The 23,171-nt window shown below is 47.8% G+C and overlaps 8 protein-coding genes across 8 annotated transcripts; 3 read left to right on the plus strand and 5 right to left on the minus strand.

The window, feature by feature from the left end:
- Window positions 1-320: 320 nt before the first annotated feature.
- F5147DRAFT_145101 (uncharacterized protein) lies at window positions 321-2,675 on the plus strand. Its single transcript, XM_041428256.1, has 16 exons — window positions 321-722; window positions 791-856; window positions 915-944; window positions 997-1,103; window positions 1,154-1,193; window positions 1,251-1,323; window positions 1,373-1,406; window positions 1,463-1,476; window positions 1,531-1,535; window positions 1,589-1,717; window positions 1,767-1,787; window positions 1,839-1,879; window positions 1,927-1,979; window positions 2,041-2,048; window positions 2,106-2,167; window positions 2,272-2,675. The coding sequence occupies exons 1-16, from the start codon at window positions 634-636 to the stop codon at window positions 2,541-2,543; spliced, it is 1,044 nt and encodes a 347-aa protein (XP_041293507.1). The 5' UTR covers window positions 321-633; the 3' UTR covers window positions 2,544-2,675.
- A 6,025-nt stretch (window positions 2,676-8,700) lies between these two features.
- F5147DRAFT_634902 (Alpha/Beta hydrolase protein) lies at window positions 8,701-11,358 on the minus strand (the record flags this gene model as incomplete). The annotated part of the gene is made up of 15 exons (XM_041432873.1): window positions 8,701-8,819; window positions 8,873-9,223; window positions 9,282-9,309; window positions 9,371-9,498; window positions 9,552-9,567; window positions 9,627-9,646; window positions 9,704-10,021; window positions 10,072-10,285; window positions 10,332-10,469; window positions 10,527-10,674; window positions 10,735-10,754; window positions 10,809-10,866; window positions 10,913-10,959; window positions 11,026-11,081; window positions 11,131-11,358. 14 exons carry the CDS (start codon window positions 11,356-11,358, stop codon window positions 9,149-9,151), a joined length of 1,494 nt encoding a protein of 497 aa, XP_041293508.1. The 3' UTR covers window positions 8,701-8,819; window positions 8,873-9,148.
- Window positions 11,359-12,336: 978 nt separating this feature from the next.
- Window positions 12,337-15,226, minus strand: F5147DRAFT_145273 (Bromodomain-containing protein). Its single transcript, XM_041428257.1, has 8 exons — window positions 15,124-15,226; window positions 14,942-15,070; window positions 14,514-14,893; window positions 13,972-14,448; window positions 13,585-13,924; window positions 13,226-13,528; window positions 12,838-13,172; window positions 12,337-12,786 (listed from the first exon to the last, which is right to left on the minus strand). The coding sequence occupies exons 2-8, from the start codon at window positions 15,030-15,032 to the stop codon at window positions 12,460-12,462; spliced, it is 2,253 nt and encodes a 750-aa protein (XP_041293509.1). The 5' UTR covers window positions 15,033-15,070; window positions 15,124-15,226; the 3' UTR covers window positions 12,337-12,459.
- Window positions 15,227-15,426: 200 nt separating this feature from the next.
- On the minus strand, window positions 15,427-17,886 carry F5147DRAFT_745436 (transcription factor; the record flags this gene model as incomplete). The annotated part of the gene is made up of 10 exons (XM_041439750.1): window positions 15,427-15,500; window positions 15,638-15,698; window positions 15,870-16,468; window positions 16,518-16,682; window positions 16,731-16,855; window positions 16,906-16,992; window positions 17,050-17,100; window positions 17,151-17,245; window positions 17,298-17,723; window positions 17,782-17,886. 10 exons carry the CDS (start codon window positions 17,884-17,886, stop codon window positions 15,427-15,429), a joined length of 1,788 nt encoding a protein of 595 aa, XP_041293510.1.
- A 133-nt stretch (window positions 17,887-18,019) lies between these two features.
- F5147DRAFT_836533 (uncharacterized protein) lies at window positions 18,020-19,188 on the plus strand. The gene is made up of 2 exons (XM_041444005.1): window positions 18,020-18,760; window positions 18,816-19,188. Exons 1-2 carry the CDS (start codon window positions 18,093-18,095, stop codon window positions 18,925-18,927), a joined length of 780 nt encoding a protein of 259 aa, XP_041293511.1. The 5' UTR covers window positions 18,020-18,092; the 3' UTR covers window positions 18,928-19,188.
- Window positions 19,189-19,198: 10 nt separating this feature from the next.
- On the minus strand, window positions 19,199-20,233 carry F5147DRAFT_691309 (Frataxin). The gene is made up of 4 exons (XM_041437127.1): window positions 20,009-20,233; window positions 19,817-19,934; window positions 19,647-19,741; window positions 19,199-19,541 (listed from the first exon to the last, which is right to left on the minus strand). Exons 1-4 carry the CDS (start codon window positions 20,191-20,193, stop codon window positions 19,382-19,384), a joined length of 558 nt encoding a protein of 185 aa, XP_041293512.1. The 5' UTR covers window positions 20,194-20,233; the 3' UTR covers window positions 19,199-19,381.
- Window positions 20,234-20,371: 138 nt separating this feature from the next.
- Window positions 20,372-21,152, minus strand: F5147DRAFT_691311 (Rhodanese-like domain-containing protein). Its single transcript, XM_041437128.1, has 3 exons — window positions 20,876-21,152; window positions 20,582-20,817; window positions 20,372-20,516 (listed from the first exon to the last, which is right to left on the minus strand). The coding sequence occupies exons 1-3, from the start codon at window positions 21,101-21,103 to the stop codon at window positions 20,438-20,440; spliced, it is 543 nt and encodes a 180-aa protein (XP_041293513.1). The 5' UTR covers window positions 21,104-21,152; the 3' UTR covers window positions 20,372-20,437.
- Window positions 21,153-22,208: 1,056 nt separating this feature from the next.
- Window positions 22,209-23,050, plus strand: F5147DRAFT_691315 (Ctr copper transporter). The gene is made up of 3 exons (XM_041437129.1): window positions 22,209-22,448; window positions 22,501-22,749; window positions 22,801-23,050. Exons 1-3 carry the CDS (start codon window positions 22,237-22,239, stop codon window positions 22,898-22,900), a joined length of 561 nt encoding a protein of 186 aa, XP_041293514.1. The 5' UTR covers window positions 22,209-22,236; the 3' UTR covers window positions 22,901-23,050.
- The last annotated feature ends 121 nt before the right edge of the window (window positions 23,051-23,171 follow it).

The following is a 23,171-nucleotide window of genomic DNA, read 5'->3' on the forward strand; positions in this document are numbered from 1 at the left end:
ACTATCATGCATGATGTGGACTGAGTAGATACGAAGAAATGAGACGCACAGCGACAGGCTCGCGCCCTCCTAGAACTTTGTCTTTGTACTCATTCTGAGCCCGAGCCCACCAGTAGTACTTGGTGAACGCTAAGTAATTGAAAATTGCTGTAGCCCTCATTTGAAACTTTTGGTGTGACAGAATTGTGAAAGGCAGGTCTCACGTGAATCCGTGACTGACTTGGCACGACTCGGACTCATAAATGAATTTCATTTTATAAACCCCATATTTGCTTACTAATCAGCAAAGTTGACCTCAGACAGCCTAGATGTGCCCTGATCAGTGCCTCGCCAATGCCAGCCGATGTCTCGCTGGCTCAATCTTGGCTTGCATGATGTACAGATTTACTCCAGACAAAATTGCCCCTTTTCTATCGTTTAGCGAGTCTAATGAATTTCAAAGTGTGGTTTTGGTAGAAAAGTCTTGCCTTGCTGGCATTCCCCCTCAGTGTTTCTTTCTTTCTTTCTTCGTAAAAGCCTTCAGCGGCAGCCTGTTCCGAGTCGCGTGGCCCTTCCTACATTCCTTTTTTTACCCTCATTCCTCCCCTCAATCTATCAAGGACCGCCGCAGAGGACGAGTTTTTCATCTATTAAATGGAGGCTCTGGGGCGGCGTGTCGTCGTAGACAGCTTAACCTCTGAAAAATATTTGCGAGTAGCATCTATCTCAGTTGCATTTTACGAGTAAGTAGCGTTTTATTTCTTTGTTGCTGCCTCGTAGTTGTCACGATATTCTGACAGGTTACGTTCAGTTATGTTCTTACACTCCCCGCAGAATGGCGCTTTTACCGAAGCCAATCGTCAATCTTTCATATAAGGTATGTATACCCTGCCATATTTTCACGTATCACCGCTGAAAAGCTCAATTTTCATCAGTCTTGCCTGCACCTTATTCATTCTTATACGGTACGTTTGTCCTCAGTCTATCTTGTGATTTTTTTGCTCACATTCAATGCAGCTATATCAGTATCATGGCTATAGTAATTAGCAATTACGGATTCTTCTCCACCGCCTATACCCTACAAACATGTCAACAATACTATCTTGTGGCGCCTGCATTCAAAGGTCTGTCCTATTGGTGTTCACCTACCATGACTCTATTGACTATGCTGTAGCCATACAAACAATGATATCACAGGCCATCCTAGGTGTCAGGTATGTCCTGTCGAATATTTTATGGGTTGCAGCTGCAGACTGAAAAAAATCGTTTAGAGCATTCAATATTGCAAGAAGAGATAGGCGGATAGGAATTGTACTATTGCTGCTATACCTCCTGTCGGTTTCAGTGGGTTCTTACAACACAAGTATGATATCCTTTCTCTGATTTCTTTTAGGCGGAGTGGTTCTCCGATATGTTTCACCGGACTCGTAAGCTCTGACTTATATTTTAATCTTGGGTTTTCATTGACCTTTACAATACACAGCTGTTGTTGATGATGTACGTCAGTTTTCCTTACAACGAGATTTCATGCAAACAGTATCTCTTTCTTAGGGAAAGTAAGTGGTCGTTTACCACCAGTGTGGGCTGTTCAGATTTTCGTGAACCATAGCTGCACCTCGGGAGATGCTGGCAAAGTATTGTCAACCTGGTTCTATTACCTCGCTGTGTTGGTGTATGACATTGTCATAGTGACAATTTCTACCATGCATCTTCTGCGTTATAATCCCCTCAGTAGCAGGTGAGTCTTTTCCTTCTCGTCTTTCGTGTCGCTAAACCATTGCTATTAGAGTTGAACAGCTAATACGGGTGTAAGTCCCTTACCATTGGCAGAGTCGATGTGCATCACTCATTATACTTAGCCTGATCTATGACGGCATCGGATATTTCATCGTGTTGTCCGGCAAGTATATTCTGCTTGTGATAAGCACCCTCCTAACATTCCCTCAGCGGCGAACGTATTGAATCTCATACTTTATCATACAACTAATATCGATACTCAGGTATGTAGGCTTAACTTTGGATACACCATGGAGACTCACATCGACTCGCTCCTATTATTAGTCGGCAGGGTAAGTTTTGTAGCATCTGGCGTTGAGGAGATCAGACCTCTTAAAATGCATCATTAGGGCATCAATAGGTTATGCTTTAACGTGGATCATGAGCCAACGGATTCTCATCAATATACGAGGTACGCAGCACTCTAGAGCTTGACTGCTATTTCACTAAGGCTCGCAATGTTCGTTCTTTCCATTTCTTCCGCTCCGATCACCCAAATACGCAAAGGAATGTTAGAGCCACATACTCAACACTTGGAAAACGTGATCGTCGCGCGTCCCACACTCACTGCGCAGAAAAAAGTGATGTCCGGTCTCCGCTCCCAGTTCGAGTCCAAGAGCCACTCCAAAGGCTCTAACGGCTCCAAAAACCCCGTCGATGCAGAGCTCAGGGCAAAATCGCCTCGCAATTCCAACGACATGGAACTCGGTATACGCGTACGCGTCGAGCGCTCGGTGATGGTAGATTACAGGGAGCAATCTGAGCAATCTAGCTCATGGGTAAAATGAATCTGAGGCACTGGCGCCTAACAAGAAGGAAAGACTATTTGCTACGGGATAATACCCAATATACGATATTAACGTGTATATATCCACCCGGTGCTACTATAATCTCAGTCCCCATTCACAACAAAAATGCGCATATATATTTGGTGAGCTGTTCAACACCTTTGCTACTTTGGCTGGGCTGTGTCGCCATCGCTGCTTACGCTGAGACATTAAATTTAGTACTATATGCAATAACCTACATTCTGGCCATTCTTGCCTATTATGTTCCCGTGTTACGCGAGCTTCCTGTGGCATGTTGGTATTCTTCATGTTGGAGTATACTGTCAAGCGCCGTATACTAATTGCCAGTTGACCGGCCTTCGACCTTCTTACGCGTTTGTTCGGTCTCCCTTGCGTTATCCACCTTTCATCCTCTTACCACTGCGAGTGCGTCTCCCTATGAATCTTCACTGTTTTCGCTCGCTCGCATTTCTGGCGGATGCCAACTTACCGCAGATAGGTTTCCATGGTCATCTTCGAAGAGAAACTATAGTCCAATACACATACATGTGGTATCACATAAATGAACACCGCTCAGATCCCTCATTTCCGGGAAAAATATGCATCTACAATATTTCTACCGTCTTAATGTCCATCAAGTCTTGAACAGAAGACACATCTTTGACCTGCGCAATGATATCACGATCCGACGCGACCCTCTTGTATTCTCCGCCGCGCTGCCGCGCTAGCAAAAAGGCGCCAAAAGGCTGCCCAAGGCGAACGAGCAACCGCAATGCTCGCGATTCTAGATCAACCCCATCCTGTTTTACAGGAGAATGGCTAGGTGAGTCGTCTGACGGAGAAAATGGCGGTGTCCGATAATTCCCCTCGCTCTCCGTATCGTCTAGCAGATTTGCAAAGTCTGGTAGCTCGAGGAGAGACCGATCCCAGGGACGGACAAGCAGGAAGGTTTGCTTGATGGATCTTGTCCGCGAGTGAATATTCAGCTCTTTGGTAGTGATCAGCAGGTCACGAAGCCCGTCTGCCTTGACTTTATATCGAGTCTCCTGGGATGGACCGTAGCTCAGACCGACTTCTGTGACACGGAATGCTATGCAAGGCAGATGCAGCCTGCAGTTCGCGAAACGAGCAGCGCTTGTGTAATCAAGCTGGTCGTAAAGTTCCAAAGCCAGATCCACAACAACGGGATTTTTTCGCAGCGAAGAGAGCTGTGTGTGAATATCATCTTCAGACAAAGATGAAAGGGCACATGGAGGAGTGGTGTAAGAGGTAATATGGGCTGGAAGACAGCTATTGAACTCGGAAGGTTGTCCAATCCAGTCGAGGACAGTGATGTCCCCCGACCGGGCCACGATCTCCTGTAGGAGCCGTCCGAGCGCGTTCTGCTTCTTCTCGCCATAAATGACAGGCAGAGTGATACCGAAGATGCCAAATAATGAGTACGCAACGTCCTCCTGCAGAGTGGTGACGCGCTTCGATGCCCATTGCAGTTTCTCTCGGGCACCCCTCATACCTGGACTGAAGTTCACCAAGGCCCGTGCATCTATGCCCGTTGCATCCTTCAACTCCTTCATGATTTCAGGGGACTCTTTGTGGTTGGGAGAGCGGTCGCCGAGATATAAAGACCAATCTTTCTGATAAAAGATGACAACTTGCGGAGCAACTAATTCTTGGAAGGTCCATCCTCGCTCGTTCCAAACACTCCCCGCCAGTGCACCGGGCTGAGATGAAGGAGGGACATCGGATAGGTAGACGATCGTAAGCGCTGAGTTGCGGTACCAGACGAACATAGAGTTGATCGATTCTTGAAGCTCCGTAATATTGCTCTTCTTATCAATACAGCATGTGTCCATCCATGCCCAGTTATACCCAGCATCACGAACGATTTTGCAGAACGACTGCAGTTTCGCGACGCCACTAAGTCCATTCAACTCGTACACGACTTTGTCTTGAATGTCGTGCAGCAACACCTCCGTCTCTTCCCACCTGTGTGATAGCAGGACGCAACGGAAGTACGTCGCCACTACGTCTTTGATGCGCTCCGTTCGGAGGTTTGAATCTTTCGTTGGAAACGTGATAAGCTCATTGTATTCTGGACTCATTTTGAAGGAGTTTAGCTGTGCTGCTCGGTCGCACAAAAGACCTGTAGAGGTGTTGAGCAGACGAAGGGGGGCATTTTCGAGTTCGATCCAAATTGCTCTTCGGATAGCGTCTTCTGCTTGGGATGGACGGACATACTGCTGACGCAAACCTGTAGAATGAGATAGGCATTTCGAGATTATGCAGGAGTGTTCCATGGCTTACTGCGTATCTGCGCTTCAGGAGCATCGTCCAACTTGGACAACATGATTGTGAATGCCTCGATGGCTTCGTCGTAACGTTCCGCGCCACGCAGCGCTGTATGTGTCAACTGGTATCCAACGTGAGATGAAGGATTAAGTTCGGTGACCTATGCATTGCCGAAGTCAATATGGGCTACAAAAACATAGATGCCAGCGCACCTTTTGCGCGTCGAGAACTGCATCCTCCCATAGCATTTTCCCCAACATTGCCTTGCTGCGATTTGCAAAAACGACATCGGATGCAGAATCCAGGGCGATCGCCGCCGAGTACAGGTCGATAGCCCTGTCATACTCGCTTGCAGCGAGGGCAGCATCTCCCTTGGCAATACAAAGCGCATTGCATTCTTCCCTGAAAGCTGCGTGAAATGCAGGTGAGTATTGTAGCCTGCATGACATTACAAACTAGACTTGCCATTGGACCAGTCGAGGTAGTCGACCATGGTGTTTTTGTTACTTGAATCCATCATATACCGGTACAATTTCACGGCATCTTGAAATTCACCTGCCTGAAGGAGTGCATTACACCGTTTCTGGTGTGTAGTCAGCCACAAACATTTCAGATCCCAGCCGAAAAGCTGGACAAAATACATAGTTATAAGAAGCACTATGTACACATCGTCTTAACGCACCACCACCAGGTCCTCATATATCTCATGAACGTTTAATTTTGGTGATGAATTGCTGGAGTTGACAGCGGAAGTGAAATGGTCAGCGGCTTCGGCGTGACGTGCGCCATCCAAGGCTTTTTCGAGTTGAACACGCAGATATGCCTAATGTGCAAAGGTTGGGATTGATGACCAAGTATAGCTGCATGATACTTACTTCCACGATACGACATGCGCGAGTATCGGCATTCGGACAACCCGCAGCGAGTTCTTTGAGGAGCAGGCTTGCTTCGTCATGATGACCTGCATTGAACAGTGCGATGGCCTGAAATATGGAATGAGACAGAGTATGCAAGGCAACTGTAACATACCTTAATCAAGAGCAGAAAATGAACGATTTCTGAATCTTGATCTGTGTACATGGATGCAACATCAAATGCTGCCCTTGCATCGCGGATGTGGCCTTTTCCGCAGAGGCCAATACCCTTGGAGATAAAGCCTATCAACGATGGCTGAATGCTAATGGACTATGTCACCATTGAGTTAGTCTTTCATAAGAGAACCATGACCAGTGAGTATATCTCACCGTGATTGCATCCTGAACGGCGTGGTCCCAGTCGTGTTTTCGCGCCATAACAAATGAGCGATGAGCGTAAGAAGTATGGTTGTTCCCATCGGTGCTGATATCTCGTGTGAGTAGTTCTTCGGCAAGTGACAAGTCTCCATCTATGCATGCAATGCGAGCTGTCATGATGCCTAGGATCTGCACGAAACATGCTCAAATTTTGATTTATGAGGCAAGGCAGGAAACGTGCCTTTGAATTGATGTTGTTGGGTATTGCCCACTCTGAGATCATCCTGTCGTTACCTCCGCTGAGGATGTGCTTGCCATCCACGGAGAAAGCGACCCATTCTGGCCCGGATGAGTGCTGAAAGATGGCAACGGTTCGTCGATCTGAGACCCGCCAAAGACGAACATGACCCTCATGTGGAGATACCGATGCGACGAGTGTGCCAGCAGGATTAATGACCATAACATTGATATAATTGGAGTGGCCTGTCCAAGGATCGCCAACCTGCTGCCAGGTTGTTGTATCCCATTCGCGTATGGTAGGATCGACCCCATCGCCACCTGTAAGAAGGCGTGTGCCATCGGCCGTCCATACGAGTGAGAAGTTGTGCGATTTGTGACCCTTGAAGGATGCGACAAGTTCCCTCGTGCCTGAATTATAAATGTCGATGCTCGATGTTGCGATGGCAAGAAATTCTCCAGATGGCGAATACCGAACACAACCAGTACCACCTCCACACTTGATTGGTCTTCCTTGCAGCTCCGCCCAGGTTTTGGTGCTCCATAATTTTGTCATTCCGTCGTTTGAACAAGTGGCCAGCACTGTCCCATCAGGAGAAAAATCCAGTGAGCTGACCCACTCGGTGTGAGCTTTGATGGGCTGGGAGAGCAATTCTCCAGTTTCTCCGTGCCAGACCATGACCTCCCCATTCAGATCACCGCTTGCTATCAATTGCTCATCTTGTGAGACCGCCAATCTCGATACCCCCCCACGATGCAGTTCCATCTTATTCAATGCAACGCCGGTCTCCAAGTCCCACAGACGAACCGTCTTGTCGTGTGAGCCCGTAACCAATCGTTTATCGAGGAACACTGCGGCTGCCATTATACAATGTTCGTGACCTTTAAACTCTCGCAGGGGTGCAGTGATTGGAATGGGCTTCAACATTTTACTGGAAGTTGATGGCGTTGAACGTGGTCGAGGTGAGCTTGGAGGGATCGTAGGTCTCTTGCTCTGAGCTGTAGAGTAGTAGACGCCCGAGGCTGTTCCCGTTTCATCTCCAAGTGCCGCAGGTACCGGCGGATGCAGCCGAAGTTCTCTCTTACTACGTCTCAACCTCGTCATCAAATTTGTCACAAGAGGAGCGCCTTACCTCCAGTGCTCTAGGCTTGTGGTTCGTCTCTACTTCGAGCTTCCCTCACTGCCGGTCCAACTCCTCTTATCCGCCAATCCACCATCATTAGAATCCCGTACCACAAGCACAGGTGCAACATGTCCACTAACCTATACGAGCTCTCACCGCAGATGCTACCGAACCATGCATGTTTGAGAAACTAATGTCATTGGCTTTCACGTGTGTGTGACAAAAAAGGAAATCACTGGAAATCGATGCGTCTTACTAAGCTTAAGCTTCATCCCCGACAATTTAGCATCAACAAAACAGCGCCTATCTTATATGGGTCCACCTGGTCATGTAGGAATCCACAAGGTCCACCATATGTCACAAGGAGACGCCAGGCTGGTAGTAGAGCATGTCATCACTTACATGGCATGAGCAAATGGACCTAGAAGCTGAGGCTCGTCATCATGGTTTCACGGCCGAAGAGCTATCTGGTAGATTCGTCCTCTTGGGATTGTTGGCTATCATTAACATTACCCTTCTCGTCCTCCTAGCAGCGATGGGTACCATGAACATCCAGTCTGCAGACGTATCTCAGGCTTAACAGTCCCCTACCACAGATGACTAGAAGGTCCTCTTAAGGGGACCTGGAAGGCGTATGTAGTGTTACTAAAAAGCCTTCATCCTTACAAGGCAACATGTCTCCATAGTCTCTCATATTCTTTATTGTTCGTGCCTCTGCAGTATATAAACCGCCATTTATCTACTGTTAGGATAGTTGATCTTTCCCCCACCAAATACATTTAGTTCGGACAGTGGAGCGGGGCGCTCTGGCAGGACACGACGGGAGTGGCAGAGGTCCTGGCGCGGTGGCAGGAGTCCTGGATCGTAGTCGGTAGTCCTCGTGCATGTCGTAGTCTGTCCTCGATAGACAGAGCCGTAGCCTCCCGCTATAGAGGTTTGGCCTTGGTTCCCCTTGCAGTCCTACCCATTACAACAGTTCTCTCGTCTGAAACCTAAGTTTATTCACCTTCAACTCTCTCTTGTGAACGTTTTCCAAACGCCACACATTGTGTCATCTATAGTGAAATGAAACGTTGTCTGTGTAGTGTTGTTGGCAAACTCAGGCTCACATACTTATATGCATCGGAGGCAGCACTTACTTATCCTATCCTAGGCATACTGTAAGTAGCCAAGCTCCCAAATGAAAACTCGACATGGCCAAAGCTGGAAGAGTATATCATCCGACATGCTTGCGTCGAGAAGTTAAATGAGATATGAGTGCATTGACACTACATTCCTTATTTCACACGTCCAATCTTTTAGTACCAACACGTAGACCAGGTGCAGACAAAGTAGACAAATTTTCGGAATAGCAAGCATCGGTGTAAGAAAACCGTCGAGTACTATCTTTTAGTCTGGACGTAATTCGTCAATAAAACAAGGATAGAGAGAAACCGAAAATACATACACAAGTTTCGTGGAAAGTCGGGGACTGCAAAGTGCTAGAATCGTGATTACACGATACAAAGTAAATAACTTTATCTAGACGTCAAAATAGTCATACCAATCATTGTATATAGTCTCTGCAACTTCGGCGCGTCTGAAGCGGCTGCTCGTGATGGGCATGCCGCATCCTTGAGGTAGATCGGGAAGTTCGAGGGCCTGAGGAGAAGCATCTCCCCCCCCTACAACACGCCAAGGATACATCAGCACGATGCCAGTGTCTGTTACTTAAGTTCACTCTTTAGACTGAGTGAAGTTGTTCCTTCTGAATAACCTGCGAGAAAATCTCCAATGCTACTTGGGGCTGGAAAGCAGGCTGATAATAACATAAGTGGCATCAGTAGATATTGTCATCTTGGGGCGAGTCGACTAACCACTAGGTGTCCCGCAGCGTACACCCGCCTAAAAGATAAAATAATGATATGCATATATCTTGAAAGCGAGTTGAAAGAAAAACATTTACGCAAAGGAGAAGTTGTCAACATTCTGCACGGCTGCAACAGGTATGCCGTTGATTGTCATATTGGTGAATGGGGTGATATGGAGTGTCTCATTGCCATACCAATCCATTGCTAGGACTGACGCGTGACTCTTTTAAACGACAGAATTGAGTAATGTTAGAGACAAAATATGTGTCAACCTACCCCAAGCCAGTTGCAGCTAAAGCCGTTGAGAGGCGTCAAGATCACGCGAGATATCATGACAGCAGGAAATCGCACTTAATATCAGCATCTCCAGCCTATGATTCCCATGCAAATTAGGTAGCAAACAATGAAGTAGACACTGATGTACGCACCCAAATCAAAATCTTCATCCCAGAGTTGGCCAGAGCCGACAGCTGGGGCAGCCAAGTCCTAGCGTCCTTTAACAGGATCGTAAATTCAACACTCGAGGGGGAAAAAGTTGGACAAAAACTTGCATCGCCTGTCTTTGCAAACTGCTCCATAGGTGCGTTTGCGCATTCCTCATATTTAACCTCAGCACCAATCTTCTCCATGACATGCTTCTCGCGTAAATAATCCACATAATATTCAGGGGGGGATAAAATAGATAATTTTTGACGCAAATCATGCTGGTCGTAACCCTCCACAGCAGGATAGTAAAGATTATCAATCTGAATGAGTTAAACGACGCCCCTAGAGATACTACTCAAATGTCACTCACGCAGTAATCATCAGCATCCTGACAAATCCTGTTTGAGCTGGTGGAATTTCCAGCTGTGTAACAGGCTTTCTCTTGTGCTACGCAACCGTTAGAGCCATAAAGAGCATTTGACATGTCCTTGAGTACTTCATCTGGCTGGAGCTGTCCATAACCTGGAGCATAGGTCGCAAAGTTCAACCATGCGATGTTCTGAATGAGTGGATCAAACCAGCCACTGCGAATGTTCATTCAACACCCGAGAAATCATGAGAGTAACATACTTGTTAATCATCAGAGCTTTAACCACAATTGGAATGGCATCGATCCCCCCACTAGCGATTAACCTATTTTGCTCTTCGAAGTAGGTCACAAAACTGGGTCCATAGTGACCGCCGTAGCTTTCTGTGGCAAAGATGAATCTGAGAACGACATAAGCAATCGTTCATGCGACCAAATTGATGAGTTAAACGACTGACTCTCGACTGGCATACTTCGAAAATAGCTGGCTCTCAAATAAAACCTGGAATGCAGTCCATACATAGGGTGCAGCGGCTTTGGTGCTATTCACCGTATCAGTATTACCATAGGAGAATCCAGTCCCAATTGGCTGGTCGATATAGATCACTGGGTGAGGAAGTCAGTTCTTGTGACATAGTAATTGGAGAGCTACTACGTATTACATACTGTTGCTGAGATTATTCCAGCTGTAGGACCTCGTGTTAGTCTAGTATATCCAAAGGTTTATAATCCCTACATACCTGTAGGGGTTAAGAGTGGTTGAATTACGGTCGGCATTCACTAAGCATGGCCCGTTCTCTATGGAAGATGGGAAGCAGATTAAAAAGATATCAAAGCAATCAACCTTGAAACAATCCGATCATAGAAGAACATCCAGGACCACCATTCAACCTGCGAGTGCAGGTTAATGGTGCGCCTAAACACAGGTACTTTTAATTCAGCTTCCAGACAACCTACCATAGAGTAAATGGGGCTGTTTCGGGTGAGTTTCTAGACTCGAAGAACCAGAACCACTGTGTTTTGAGTCAGTCTACATCTAGAGCATGGTGCACGGAAACATACCATGGACATGTTCGTCCCAACGTCAATGTACCCTGAAATCTGTGTAACATTTGGAGTTGTTTCGCAGATTTCCGAGTTTTTAACATAGCGAATCACAGATGGATTAGCCTTGGACTGAGTGTCGATGAACCCTGCTTCTGTAGTGTCGAGATTAACAGATACAGTGTGAATAATGCATACGCCAACTAATAATGCAATTCCGACTGGGATAAGCGTTCTCAGAAACATGGCAGTGCGCGCTGGTAGGGAGGTCTAAAGTTGTCAACTCAAGGTACTTATAGAGTAAAAGATACTCTGGCAAAGATATCCGGCGATCAAGAACAGGTGCCCGCATGGCGGCGGAAGAACGATATATGGCTGAAGTTCTGATGCCGTACGTTAGCGCTCTTTAGCATGAGCTTTGAGTACTTAAGTTAAAGAACATTTAGAAGATGTCCACTCTGGATCCACGATGAACTTCTTGGGAGTCTAGCCCTAGTCTATCAGCTAGGGCCTTGGTAGCTGGTTTAAGTCGAGTTGAGACACTGTTCGATGACAATTGAGCCTTGAACGTCGGATGCTGACTCCTGCTGCGATGGCCGCGGCATATGGGCCAGATGATTGCGTCCCTGTTGCTCATACGTGGGTTCTCGCTCCGTTTTCGCTCCGTTTCATCGTAGGTTGCACTGGCATGGCTCTCAAATATGAGACAACGGGAAGAGATCAATTTGAAACTTCAAGACGGGAATGAAATCACCAGGATGGACCTTCAATTCAGTGGTCTGCAAGAGACATGCGACCGCTTAGTATTGCCAGTTATCAGCAGCTGCGGGCCCGAGCGGCTGCGTGGGTATGAGGAATCAAGATTGGCGGCTATTCGCTGCGGTGATGAGCCTCGGTCACCGGCGAAGAGGATTTCGAGCCTAGCCAGCGAAGCGCATAGTGCGGAACTGAACGAGATCTATTTTACGCCATGGGAAGACTGCATGTGTACTCCAATGGCATTGGAGTCATCTTGAGTACGTGGAATCAAACTAAGTCAAGGTATCGAGTTGGTATCGAGCAGGCACGGTCTGTAATTGTGACGACCATCAGTCACGACTAGAATTAACTAACTACATTGCTGTTCTTTAATTTTGGTGGTGTATGTATGTACGTTTGCTTGCGAGAGAGCGAAGAGATGGAGAGTAGCACAAATTCTGAATGTTATAAAGATCAAGACGACAGTCGCAATTAAAGGAGAACAATAAGCGGGGGGTGAAGAAGAAAACTCTACCAACAACCCGACAAAGCCGCGCAAAAAATATCAGCCGCATACGATGAGCGACGTCGCAAGGTAGTAAAGACGAGTTACTCCGACTCGCTGCCCGAGCTGTCGTCTGAAGAGGAGTCCGATGAATGATCGCTATCGTTCTGATGAGCTAGCGCAGGTGTAGCGTTGGGTGTGGCAAAGTTGTTATCGTCGAAGAGTCGCATCCGCTCCTCCAGCTTGCGAATCTTTTCAGCTTCAGCAGTCTCGTCCATGCTCTTCCGTTTAAGGCCACCAGTACCCGTGCCCTTGCCAGTTCGATTCCGTTTCTGCGTTGGTTGCCGTAGAGGTCGAAGCACAAAGTTGTATAACTTTGTGAGAACATGTGGTGGTAGTATATCGATCTCAAGTTCGATCTCCTCGGTACTCTGCTTGAGTTGTTTATCAATATGATAGTACATATCTCCCGATTGACTCACATCACGAATTTCGGGAACGCCCTCATGAATGATTTGGATGACCTTCTCAAGCTTGACCCCATCGAGACTGGTAATAGCCTCACTCAAGTCCTTCTTCTGCTCAAACGACAGCGCATCGTCCTCCGCCATAGGTTTCTTTGTCGTGGTCTTACGCTTGTTCCCGTTGGTAGCAGGTGCTGCCTTGGGCGCGCGCGAAGCAGCAGCCTTTGAGGTAGAAGCGACAGGAGCCTTCTCTTTCTTCTCCTTTTTCTTCTTCTCCTTAGCCGGCTTGGCCTTCAGAGCCATGAGATTACCGCGCATAGACTCAATTTGAGCCTCCATGGCGGCGATCCTGCCTGTGTATAGAGTACATTAGCGGATGAACATGTTGCATGCGAGGTCCACCCACGATTACGTTCTTCCTCCGACTCCTCATCTTCTTCCTCCTCCTCTTCATCATCACTTGCATCCCGAAGGGGCGGTAGATTCTTCCACTTCTCGTCAAACAACCGCTGCAACTCGATCCCTGCTTGATTGACAGGTGTTCCGGCGGGGTTGAACAAGAAACAGTTGCGGATCATGAGTTTGAAGTCATCAAAGAACTTCGAGGCATTGGGATACTCCCCGGCCTCTAGCTTCTTCCGCATGGTTGACATGTCCATGGGTTTCTTGATGACTCTATAATACGTCGGAATATCAAGCTTTATAGCATCTGTATAAATTCATAAGTGATCTCATCGCAAGGTATGAAACTGACTTTGGACATACCAACAGGCTCATAGAACGGAGCAGCAATCGTTTGATGCTGCTTTCGCTGGAGGTCACTCAAGATCCTTCCACAATATTTGAGCTGTTCCCCTGTGCCATCGTCCTTAGGCACCTTGACCTTGCGCATCTTTTTTGGCACATCGGCATATGGTAGGTCTTTGGGAGGAGGAGGATGAATTTCACGTTTCGGCCGTGCAGATGCCTGTTCGGCCTCGTTGCGCCGAATGACAGGAACGGAGGTTGAAGGACGACGAACAGGTGCTGCCGCGGCTTTCTTGGGGGGAGCTGGTGGAGGGGGGGGTGGAGGCGTGGCAACTTTCTTGACAATAGGAGGCTTCGGCTGCAACAATAAGTCGCGCACACAGCATACATCAACAAATGACATACCTCGGCCGGAGGTGGAAGCTGCTTGATCTGCTTATCAAAGACAGCCTCGACGTGTTTGCCTGCCTGAGCAATCACATGGTCCGGGCCATTGAACGTGATGCAATTGCTGAACACCAGCCGCACGTCAGATACGAACTCCTCCGCGCTGTAATAGCGTGGAATGTTGGGATTGGTCTCTGGCTTAGCGGGATTAGATGACATGAGCTTGCGCTCGATGGTGCTCAGGTCCATTGGGGTCTTAATTATGGTCGGGTAATGGGGAATATTAAGAGCGACGGGGTCCACGGGATGCACAAATGCAGAAGCATCTTTGAGCTTCTTAAGCGAACGTATCGTGGACAGACAAAATCTGTGTTGCACGGGGCTGAGGGTCGATATGCCGTTGCCCGTTGGTGTAGACGCTGGGATTGAACTTGATACAACGGTGTCACCATTTGTTTGTACAGAGGATGCTGTAATAGGAGGGGGAGAACCAGTCTTCAGGGTCGGGAAAAAGAAAGGGATTAGCACGCCTGTACGGCGCACAACAAAAGAATGCTTACATTGGCAATGGATGCCTGATCGGCGTCTGAATATTTACGCGCGCGCTTAGCTGGGGGTGGTTTGGCTTCATCATCATCGACGGCGTCCGAGCGCTGCTGAGGAGAATCGAAATTGGAAGTAGCACGCGATGTCGGTGGGCCAGCAGAGTCCACAGGAGCTGGTGAGAAATGGGATGGTGTATCATTGGAGTGACCGTTGGTGGTAGGGGGAGACTGGTCCATGTGGACATCTCCATCGGCGTCAGCGGTGTGTACGCCATTAGTTGTAGGGACTTCATCCGAATCATCAACTATTGTCTCCTCTGCCATCTTTACATCATCCAACAACTGGCCCTCCATTGGTCTTGGTGTTCCGCTCGGAGGGTGAATGGGGATGGAAGCTGTTCCGATAAGAACAAAGAAAACAAGCAATAGGAAAAAGAACTAACCTGGATCAAGTGGAGTGGAAATTTCTACACAAGTTGAGAGCTTGTCGATGATTTCAGACTTTAGAGAAGGATTATTAGAGTCTGAAGTCATTTGGTCAAGTTTCAGGTCTACAGAATTTGTTATACATTTTCAAGTTAGCTGGAGATAAGTAATTAAGTTAGGGATCGCGTGCACCATTGACAACATTGTCACCGTTGACGGCGATAGAAAGAATCGATCGTTGTTCGGTGTTGGTCGCGCTGTGCTCTGTCGCGTTCATGGGTGGCGCGTGACTAATGCGTCACACAGCGTGACGTTTTCAGAGGAGAGGAGATTTTGGATTTGGGGGAATCGGAAGGCAGCCATTGGGTCTTTATAGGCGAACGGAATTAAGGTTTGACCTGCGCAGGGGCCACTAAAAATTACTCACACCTCAAATCTCACATAGAGCATAAAATTGAAACTAATTCCTGCTCTAATATCCACAACTTCATAAGTCTGGTGCTCATCCTTCCTCCTCTTCCTCCTCGTCCTCTGAGACGTTCGCAAATACGGGTTTGGGCTGGTTTTGTCGCCATGCTGGTTAAATCCAAAGTAACGCCACGTCAGCCGACCGATCAAAACAAATAACACAAAACAATTCTTTTCACACTCCGCTACGGCCCCTCCCACTTGCCGCAACCCCGCAGCCCAGGCTATTGAAACATGCTGCTTACCTGAAGTCCATTGAGGGTCTTCGTCTGCCATCTTCGCATACTTGAGTAATGCCTCCCGTGGCTACAGTCGTTAAAAAAGAAGTATGAAAGAAAGAAACGTACGGTCAGCCACCTTGGAAACCATCAAACAAAAGAAGATAGGAAGCACGTGATTATGACACCGCAGCAGTGCACAATAATCCGCGAGAACTTCATGCTGCGAAGCGCCATAAAGAAAACTAAGAGCACTCACATCTTCGTCGCGTGTTGTATCCCGCACCAAGTTCTGCACAACGTGCTGCGTTGCACTCGCACCAACCCGTCCTCCCCGACCCGGTCCTGTAACCGGCAACTCCGGCCTCCTGCTCTTCCTCGGGTCCATCCGGTCCTTTTCCCGCTTCCTCTTCATTCCCTTCACTAATCCCTCCCCATCTTTGAACATTGGCAAGGCATGTGGCGTCAAGATCGTTGGTGCAGCGAGTGCGTCCGACAAGTCCTCGATCGTCGGTCTTTTTGGGGCTCCCTTTGATAGCAACAGTTTTGCACCATTCAACGACGTCTCTGGCGAATACAGTACTGAAATGGTACCGTTCGCAAGACCTGTAATAATTTGATTTATCTTGGAGTGCCAGACCACTTTGACAGGTGTCGTGTCCATGTCGATCTCCTTTACGACACTGAGATTCTCTCGGCTGAGTAACGTTAATTTCCCTCGACCTCCTTTTGAGGGGGCTCCAGTGCCTGTTAGAATATGCTTTTCATCAGGGCTGAACGTAGCATTAGTGCCAGGATACAATGTAGTAGCCCCCGAATGTGACGCGAGTGGTCGTTTAAAGGCCCGTAAATCCCACACTGTGCCTACGTCAGCCAAGCATGTCAACAAGCCTGCATTCGTACGTACGCTTAACAGTGTCGTCCCCTCCTCTCGTCAGCACTGTTCTCCCATCAACGGAAAAAACCAGAGATCCAACATCTGTGCCTTTTGTGTGTGCGCCCTCGATCGTCATGTTTGGTCTCACAAAATTTGATGATGCCTGCCACATATGCAGTGCGCCATCCAAGCAGGCTGAGAACCATCAATGATTACTTCACTTCGCGATCAAAAAGGACATACCGCCTCCAATCAGCGTTCCGTCGGTAGAGTAAGCGCACGTTGTCACTTTGGTCCGTGCACCACGTTCTTTTGATTTGACAACAATAACAGATTTCTGCTTTCGTTTGTTCTCGACATCCCATATTCTATTCCGTAATGTCAGAAGTTGTTCGTTGATAGCGGCGTGAGAGCTTGCCTAATGGTCGAGTCTGCCGAACTAGTGATAAAATACTGCTTGTCCTTCGGATGCCACATACAGCTTGAAAGTTCCCCGACATGTCCACTACAAAATATGTAGCGTAAGTAGGCAGGCTAACGAGTGATATGGAACGGGGCGTACGCAGTGTGCTTCATGTCTCTGATATACATATCACCCTTGACGAACGTTGCTCTGAGGTCATTCAAGCTATTCTGTTCTGCAACAAGATAGATTAAACTTACTTCTCCTCGCCCTCCCGATCAAACAGCTTAGCCTGAATTGTCCCTGAAATTACGAGGAACTGCTGGCCATCGTTAGAGTACTTGAGATCATTAACCTTTCTTCGAGTGTCAAATACATCCTTCCCGTCGCAAAACCAACGCACGTACATAGTAACTGCCTGCAGGCTCCCACGTCTTGAAGGACCTCGTTTGCGTCGTCATTCCACCAAAATCCCACAACTTACAATCATAGTCATGCGAGCCGCTCAAAACACGTGCACCGCTCGGATCCACTGTAAGCGCGGAAATCACCTTGGTGTGCTCTTTGAGCGTTGCCTCGTGGGTGATCGGAAAATCGGGGGCCGATAGCGAGAGAGAGCTGGGGTCGTATTCAGGCTCGTCGTCAGTAGAGACAGCATCATCATCTTCGTTGTCTTCATCGCCTACGCCATCAGTATCCTGTTTGAAAAGGCTTGGTTGCGGAAGGGAAGGCCCGGGGTCGTCCGAGTCTTCGTCAGATTGATATTGTGCCCGGATAGATACTGTGGAAGGCCCTGAAACAGGGATCAAGGATTTCGTCTCCACTTTGGGCTGCTGAGCGGATAAAATATATTAGAGGAGAATGGCAACCGAAAAACGATGAGACTCTGACCACGAGCTCCTCACGTTTCGTTTTGTCGAACCTGTTGGGATCAAGCTCTCGCTTTTTGGCAGCCTTGCCGAATCCAACAATGCCCATCGCAGAAAATACGTCCATGTCGGCCATTGTGTCAGAGCTGGCTGTCGGTGTTGATCTGTGGAAGTGGAGTCAGCAAAGATTTGCAGCCACAACCTAAATTACTTACTCCCACAAACAGCCTGAAATGGAAACCCCGCCTAACTGTTGTCTTGAGGCTTTAAGAACGCTACACTTGTCCTTCAACCAACCAACCATATTCTGACCTGCAGCCAAAATAACTTAGTATGCTCAAACGGCAACGTCCTGCAACGCCTCCGCCATCGCTGGATGAGATTCCATCGTTTCCCGATCGACCTATCAGACCCATACCACACCGTGAAATTCCTCCAGACATATTTTCACATGAATCGCATACTAAAAGACGCAGAATACACCCTCCAGTACTAGACGGTGCACAGAGAGGCTGGGGTAAACTACCTTTGTCAGTGCCTCACGCAGATGATAGCGATGGCGAAGAAGATTGGATAGATGGGGAAGATGACGCGGAACCTGGTCACTTCGCGGAATCACCAGACTATACAGACTACAAGCAGGCCAATACTATGCTACACGAGATGCATGCTCTCCACCAGCACAGGCTTATGTTTATCCAACCGAACTCGCAACCACCGTCACATCTATATTTGCCTCCGCACGCAGGCTTCTCAGCCCCTTCACCGCCTATGGCCACCTATCCACATAATCTTTGGCAATCTACTCATGGACTTCGCCATCCTCCTTCTATTTCCTCCAACGGCAAAGTATTTATACCAACACTGCCGGAATGCCCTTTGCCTGAGTTCTATTCCCATCTTCCACATGCGGCCCAAGCTCATACTGAATCGGCTGCGCACACCCCATTGGATTTTCACGAAGTCAAGTCTGTGAGAGAACGCTACGAGGATACCAATAAGTACGAATCATGCCTTCTCTTCTTTTCGTGTGGCGTTGCTAACTATACCGAACAGATTACTGGGATCAGTATTCCTCTCGCGGAGACGGGAACTTCAAGAAGGCCCTAATTACAGTACTCCTGTCACGGAGCGAGGCCACAGTAACCAACACCGGAACTTACTATAAGATCGAGCCTTCAGATCAGGTGCTGTGGACAAAGACATATCATACACCCGTCCGTCGTGACCGGCACCTTTGATCCCATCATCGTTTAGTCTGTCATCATAGATGTCTTCATCACTCTCGTCCTCACATCCTACTTTATTTGGCATGTTCACATACTTTCATCTACATGAGCATTCTGGGGCGCATTGTTTTTACACCACTATCACATATTGTACTATCGTGCATCGCAAATACAGGATATCCGAGATCGCAATCAAACCGCAGCTTTTAAAAGATGGAGCAATTCCTACCCGTTATGTGTAGGCAATGAAGTATCAATGGAATCACATTGTCAATCCATGGAAGCATCCGTAAGCGATAGATCTTGCTTTGTATCTGCATGAATGGAGGAAGTCCTATCCGTTATGCATAGGCAACTAAGAGATCGTAATGACAATCTATATCCGTAACAAGTCTACTCCCGTATCTGCGTAGACACACCCTCTAGATGCAGGGAGACTTTAGTTCGGAGCATATCCGTTATCTCCTCATCCAGCAGCTTGCCAAGCCCTATTCCATCTCGCGCGTATCGCCAGTCGTCTGATTCCGGTACGTAATCATAGCGCTTGGGACCACTAACAAATTCGCGTTTCATGAGTGGACGTTCATCGGCGAAATCAGGCATGCGAAGCAAGAAGTACGTCAGTGTGAAACATCATCAATCAGACAATTCGACCCACCTGCGTGGGGAAGACAGCCATATTTGCTTGTTTGGTGGTTGCTTATTGATCACGTATGTCCCATAGGTACCTAAGTTGAGCGTCAGGACGCCGCTCTACAGCAGAAGAAAGATAGTGAGTAAAGGGCACAACTACAGGGCCAGAATTCTGGCATCTTAGAGCGTACTTACATGATAATCTACTTCATAGGCGTCATTTCCTACTGTGTCCAGCAAATCCTCGAGCCGCTCGAGTAAGGTTGTCATGGTCGCGTCGGAAAGTGCATGATACCGCTCTATGGATAGATCACTGCGTGCAGTAAATGAAAATGATTGACCATCTTGAGCAGGATGGAGAAACGGAGGCAGGAGGAGGGAGCGGACCTGACATTGACCATGGGGGCAGGCGTGTTCAATGTCCGTCTGCACACGTAAAAGTGCGTCGCCACCGGAACCCGCGTTGTCAATGGGACATGTCTTATTAGCAACGATATCCTATTCGCAGCTGCATTCTGCCAATACAAGCTCGTGCTTTTTGGAATGCGTCGAAGCAGGTTGCGGGGAAACATGAAGCAGCACGGGTCGGACTAACCGTGAGAACGACTTCCGATCAAGAAGGTCGGATCACGAGACAGCCACGAGCAATAAAAAATGAGGTGTTCGAACTTCTTGAAACATCGACCACGCTCTCAAAATTCATACAGGGTTGAGAATTGGAAGGTCAATTTAAACTCATTTCATCTGCTATGGAAGAAAAAATATTCTCGAGGGCTGTATTATGCATGTTGCATTATTAAAATGTGGGGAAGTACATCAACTTGAAGTAGTAGACCCCTTGCCTCCTCCTTCTCGTGACGTCCAGTCTAGCCACGAACCTTCATAATTAAAAATGCTAAAGAAACATGAGTGCACGTTGTATCAAAGCACAGTAAAGATGGCCGGTCTGCGATCACTCACTTCTCATATCCATTCCTCTTCGCAATATCACATGCACTAGCACTCCTCATTCCACTACGACAGTAGAACACGACTTCTTGTTGCTTTCCTGGCTTCTCGAAACCATGCTGCGCCTTAAAAGCCGGAGGCGAAAGGTGGAACGAGTTGGCAAGTACCGAGAGTGGTAGATTCACAGAGGACGGAATAGAGCCCTGCATAACTTCATCGGGCTCACGCACGTCAATCAGGTAGGCGTCCTATGAAAGATAGTGGAAAAGTGGGTAGGCACAGGCACAATATGAGAGTGCGACGTACTGCACTGGGACTGAGGGTCCTAGGTTTAACTTGCTCGTATGTGAGCACAGGCCCCTGCCAATCCTTCTGGAGCTTGTCCTTGGCCTTGCGAGCAGCTTTCAGAGCGTCATTAGCTTTGCTCGACTCGTAGCGCGCGAAGATCTGATAGGTTGGTCTTGCGGCCTGACGCGCGAGTAGTGTAGGGCGTGCTGCACGGCGGGTGGTGTTGAAAAGTGCAGTTCGCAGCATCCTTGATTCCTATATGGTGTGAGTAACACCAGGCGCTAAGCTCATAAAGTCTATCATACGTAAGCGCATGATAGCTCAGGCTGTATTATTAATAGAAAATATTCACGTGATCAATCCGCTCTTTTTGCTATTGGTTGTCGCAGAAATGCCGCAGTCTTCCCGTATCCTCCTTTCAATCTTTGCCAGCACTTTTATCCTTCACTCTTTCATTCCTTCATCCTCCACCTTGCCTTCATCGCTCATACCCGTCTGTGCGCCGTGGGCTTCAGAATTCTACCTTCATGCTATAAATATTTATATTTTAGCAGTTTTGGAGCCTGTGGGGTCTTAGGAGCGAGCCACCTCAAAGGAACCACCAGCGTTGTGGTTTTTTTCCTTGACACGTCGCAGCACAAGTGGGAGTGTCATCCTCAACAAGCTTGTACTGTGACGTGCCATTGCCTTACAACTCGTTCTATCTGTCATCTTGCGGGTTCGATGTTTTTTGGGTGAATTTGACTCAGTTGTCCTTGTCCCCGCGTCTCTATGGTTCAGGTTACCTGCGACAAGGATCTATATTCCTGTTGTCATCTCTTTCGATATTCCTCTCGAGGTCCTGGGTCTTGCTCACTCTTGTGGCATGGTACATTGTACCAGATACTGTGAGAATATGTTTCCATTCCCAGCGTTCAGTACTTATTGTTATTAGCACTTTGTAGTGATGGACAACGCCAGTCGGGTTAGTTATCATTTCCCCCGCACATGCCGAGTACGGTTGTACGGCCGACGTCGTACCGATCGGACGAACCATACGCAGACCGGTTCGCCAGCTCACCCATTCTCCGAGTACGTTCCACGCGGTAACATGAATGCCATGGCCGTGACGTGTGAGCGTTGTTCTCCGAATCCGACCTACCTGTTGACGTGGCACTGTCATTGCTTGATCTCATATATTGTCCGTCCAACCGCTCAGCTTCCGGGATTCATGACAGGCATCGAAAAAATGGAATCTTGCGTTGGGTTGCTCTCCAAATTTAGCGGGCCCCGAGCCTGAGAACCTAATCTCGGTATTCCCCGAGGACTTGGTCTTCTTACCATTTACCTCTTTGCTTCCCACTTCCTGCGTATAGTCACCTTAAATTCTTGAATTCATCATGGATATGAACTCTACTACTGCTACTACGATGACTATGATGATGACGCCCTGGTTACATTTCAGTGGCGGAGACTACTTGATTTTTGAGACTTGGATGCCTGAGTCGAAAGGTGCAATCGCCGGTGCTTGCATTGCGCTAGTCGCATTCTGTATTCTTGAACGTTGGATTTCAGCATTCCGGCGTCAAATGGAAATCCAATGGGGGTCAAGGTTAGCGATGCTTACATACATGGCATGATTAATGCTGATTCGCTTTGATCAGGGCCCTTGCACTAATCTTGCAAACCCAGCGTACTTCAACTGATATTCAACATGTCGACGATAAAGCCAAAGACCCCTCTGATAGGATAGATGCGATTGAGGAAGGATCTTCCTCTCTTCCAATCACCCCAGCGAGAGTCCGCAGTCGCCAGAGGCTTGTACCTCCCTTCATTCCTATGCACGATATCACGCGGGGGATATTCCAGGCTGTTCAATCACTCTTTTCGTATGCCTTGATGTTGGCCGTCATGTAAGCCCCGCAACGTATGCCATCCAAAGAGTTGAACTTAGCCAATATCAGGACGTTCAATGCTTCATATATTATATCCATCGTTGTGGGTCTTGCCATGGGTGAAGTTCTGTTCGGGCGAATTGGTCGCTTGAATGGAGGTCGAGTTTAAAGCGAGCACTGTTTTGATGATTTTCTTGCTGGGTCTTTGCTATCAGTCGCTTTCGTGTGAGGGTAGCTTTATGGTTGCTAGTTTTATGTTAATTTTGGACACCTCAATTTGTAATCGGACAGTCAACTATGCAATATGTTGCAGTGGGAACCTGATCCATCAACTCATGATCCTATGTGATCATGCGTTCGTCGCCCACAGGCAGTCGGACTTCCAGTGGGATGGCATCTCAGAAGCAGGTACTGGTTTAGCATGTCTGCTCGATCATACA

This window comes from Suillus discolor (assembly GCF_016758755.1).
Source record: "Suillus discolor strain FC423 chromosome Unknown F5147scaffold_23, whole genome shotgun sequence".
Taxonomy (NCBI): domain Eukaryota; kingdom Fungi; phylum Basidiomycota; class Agaricomycetes; order Boletales; family Suillaceae; genus Suillus; species Suillus discolor.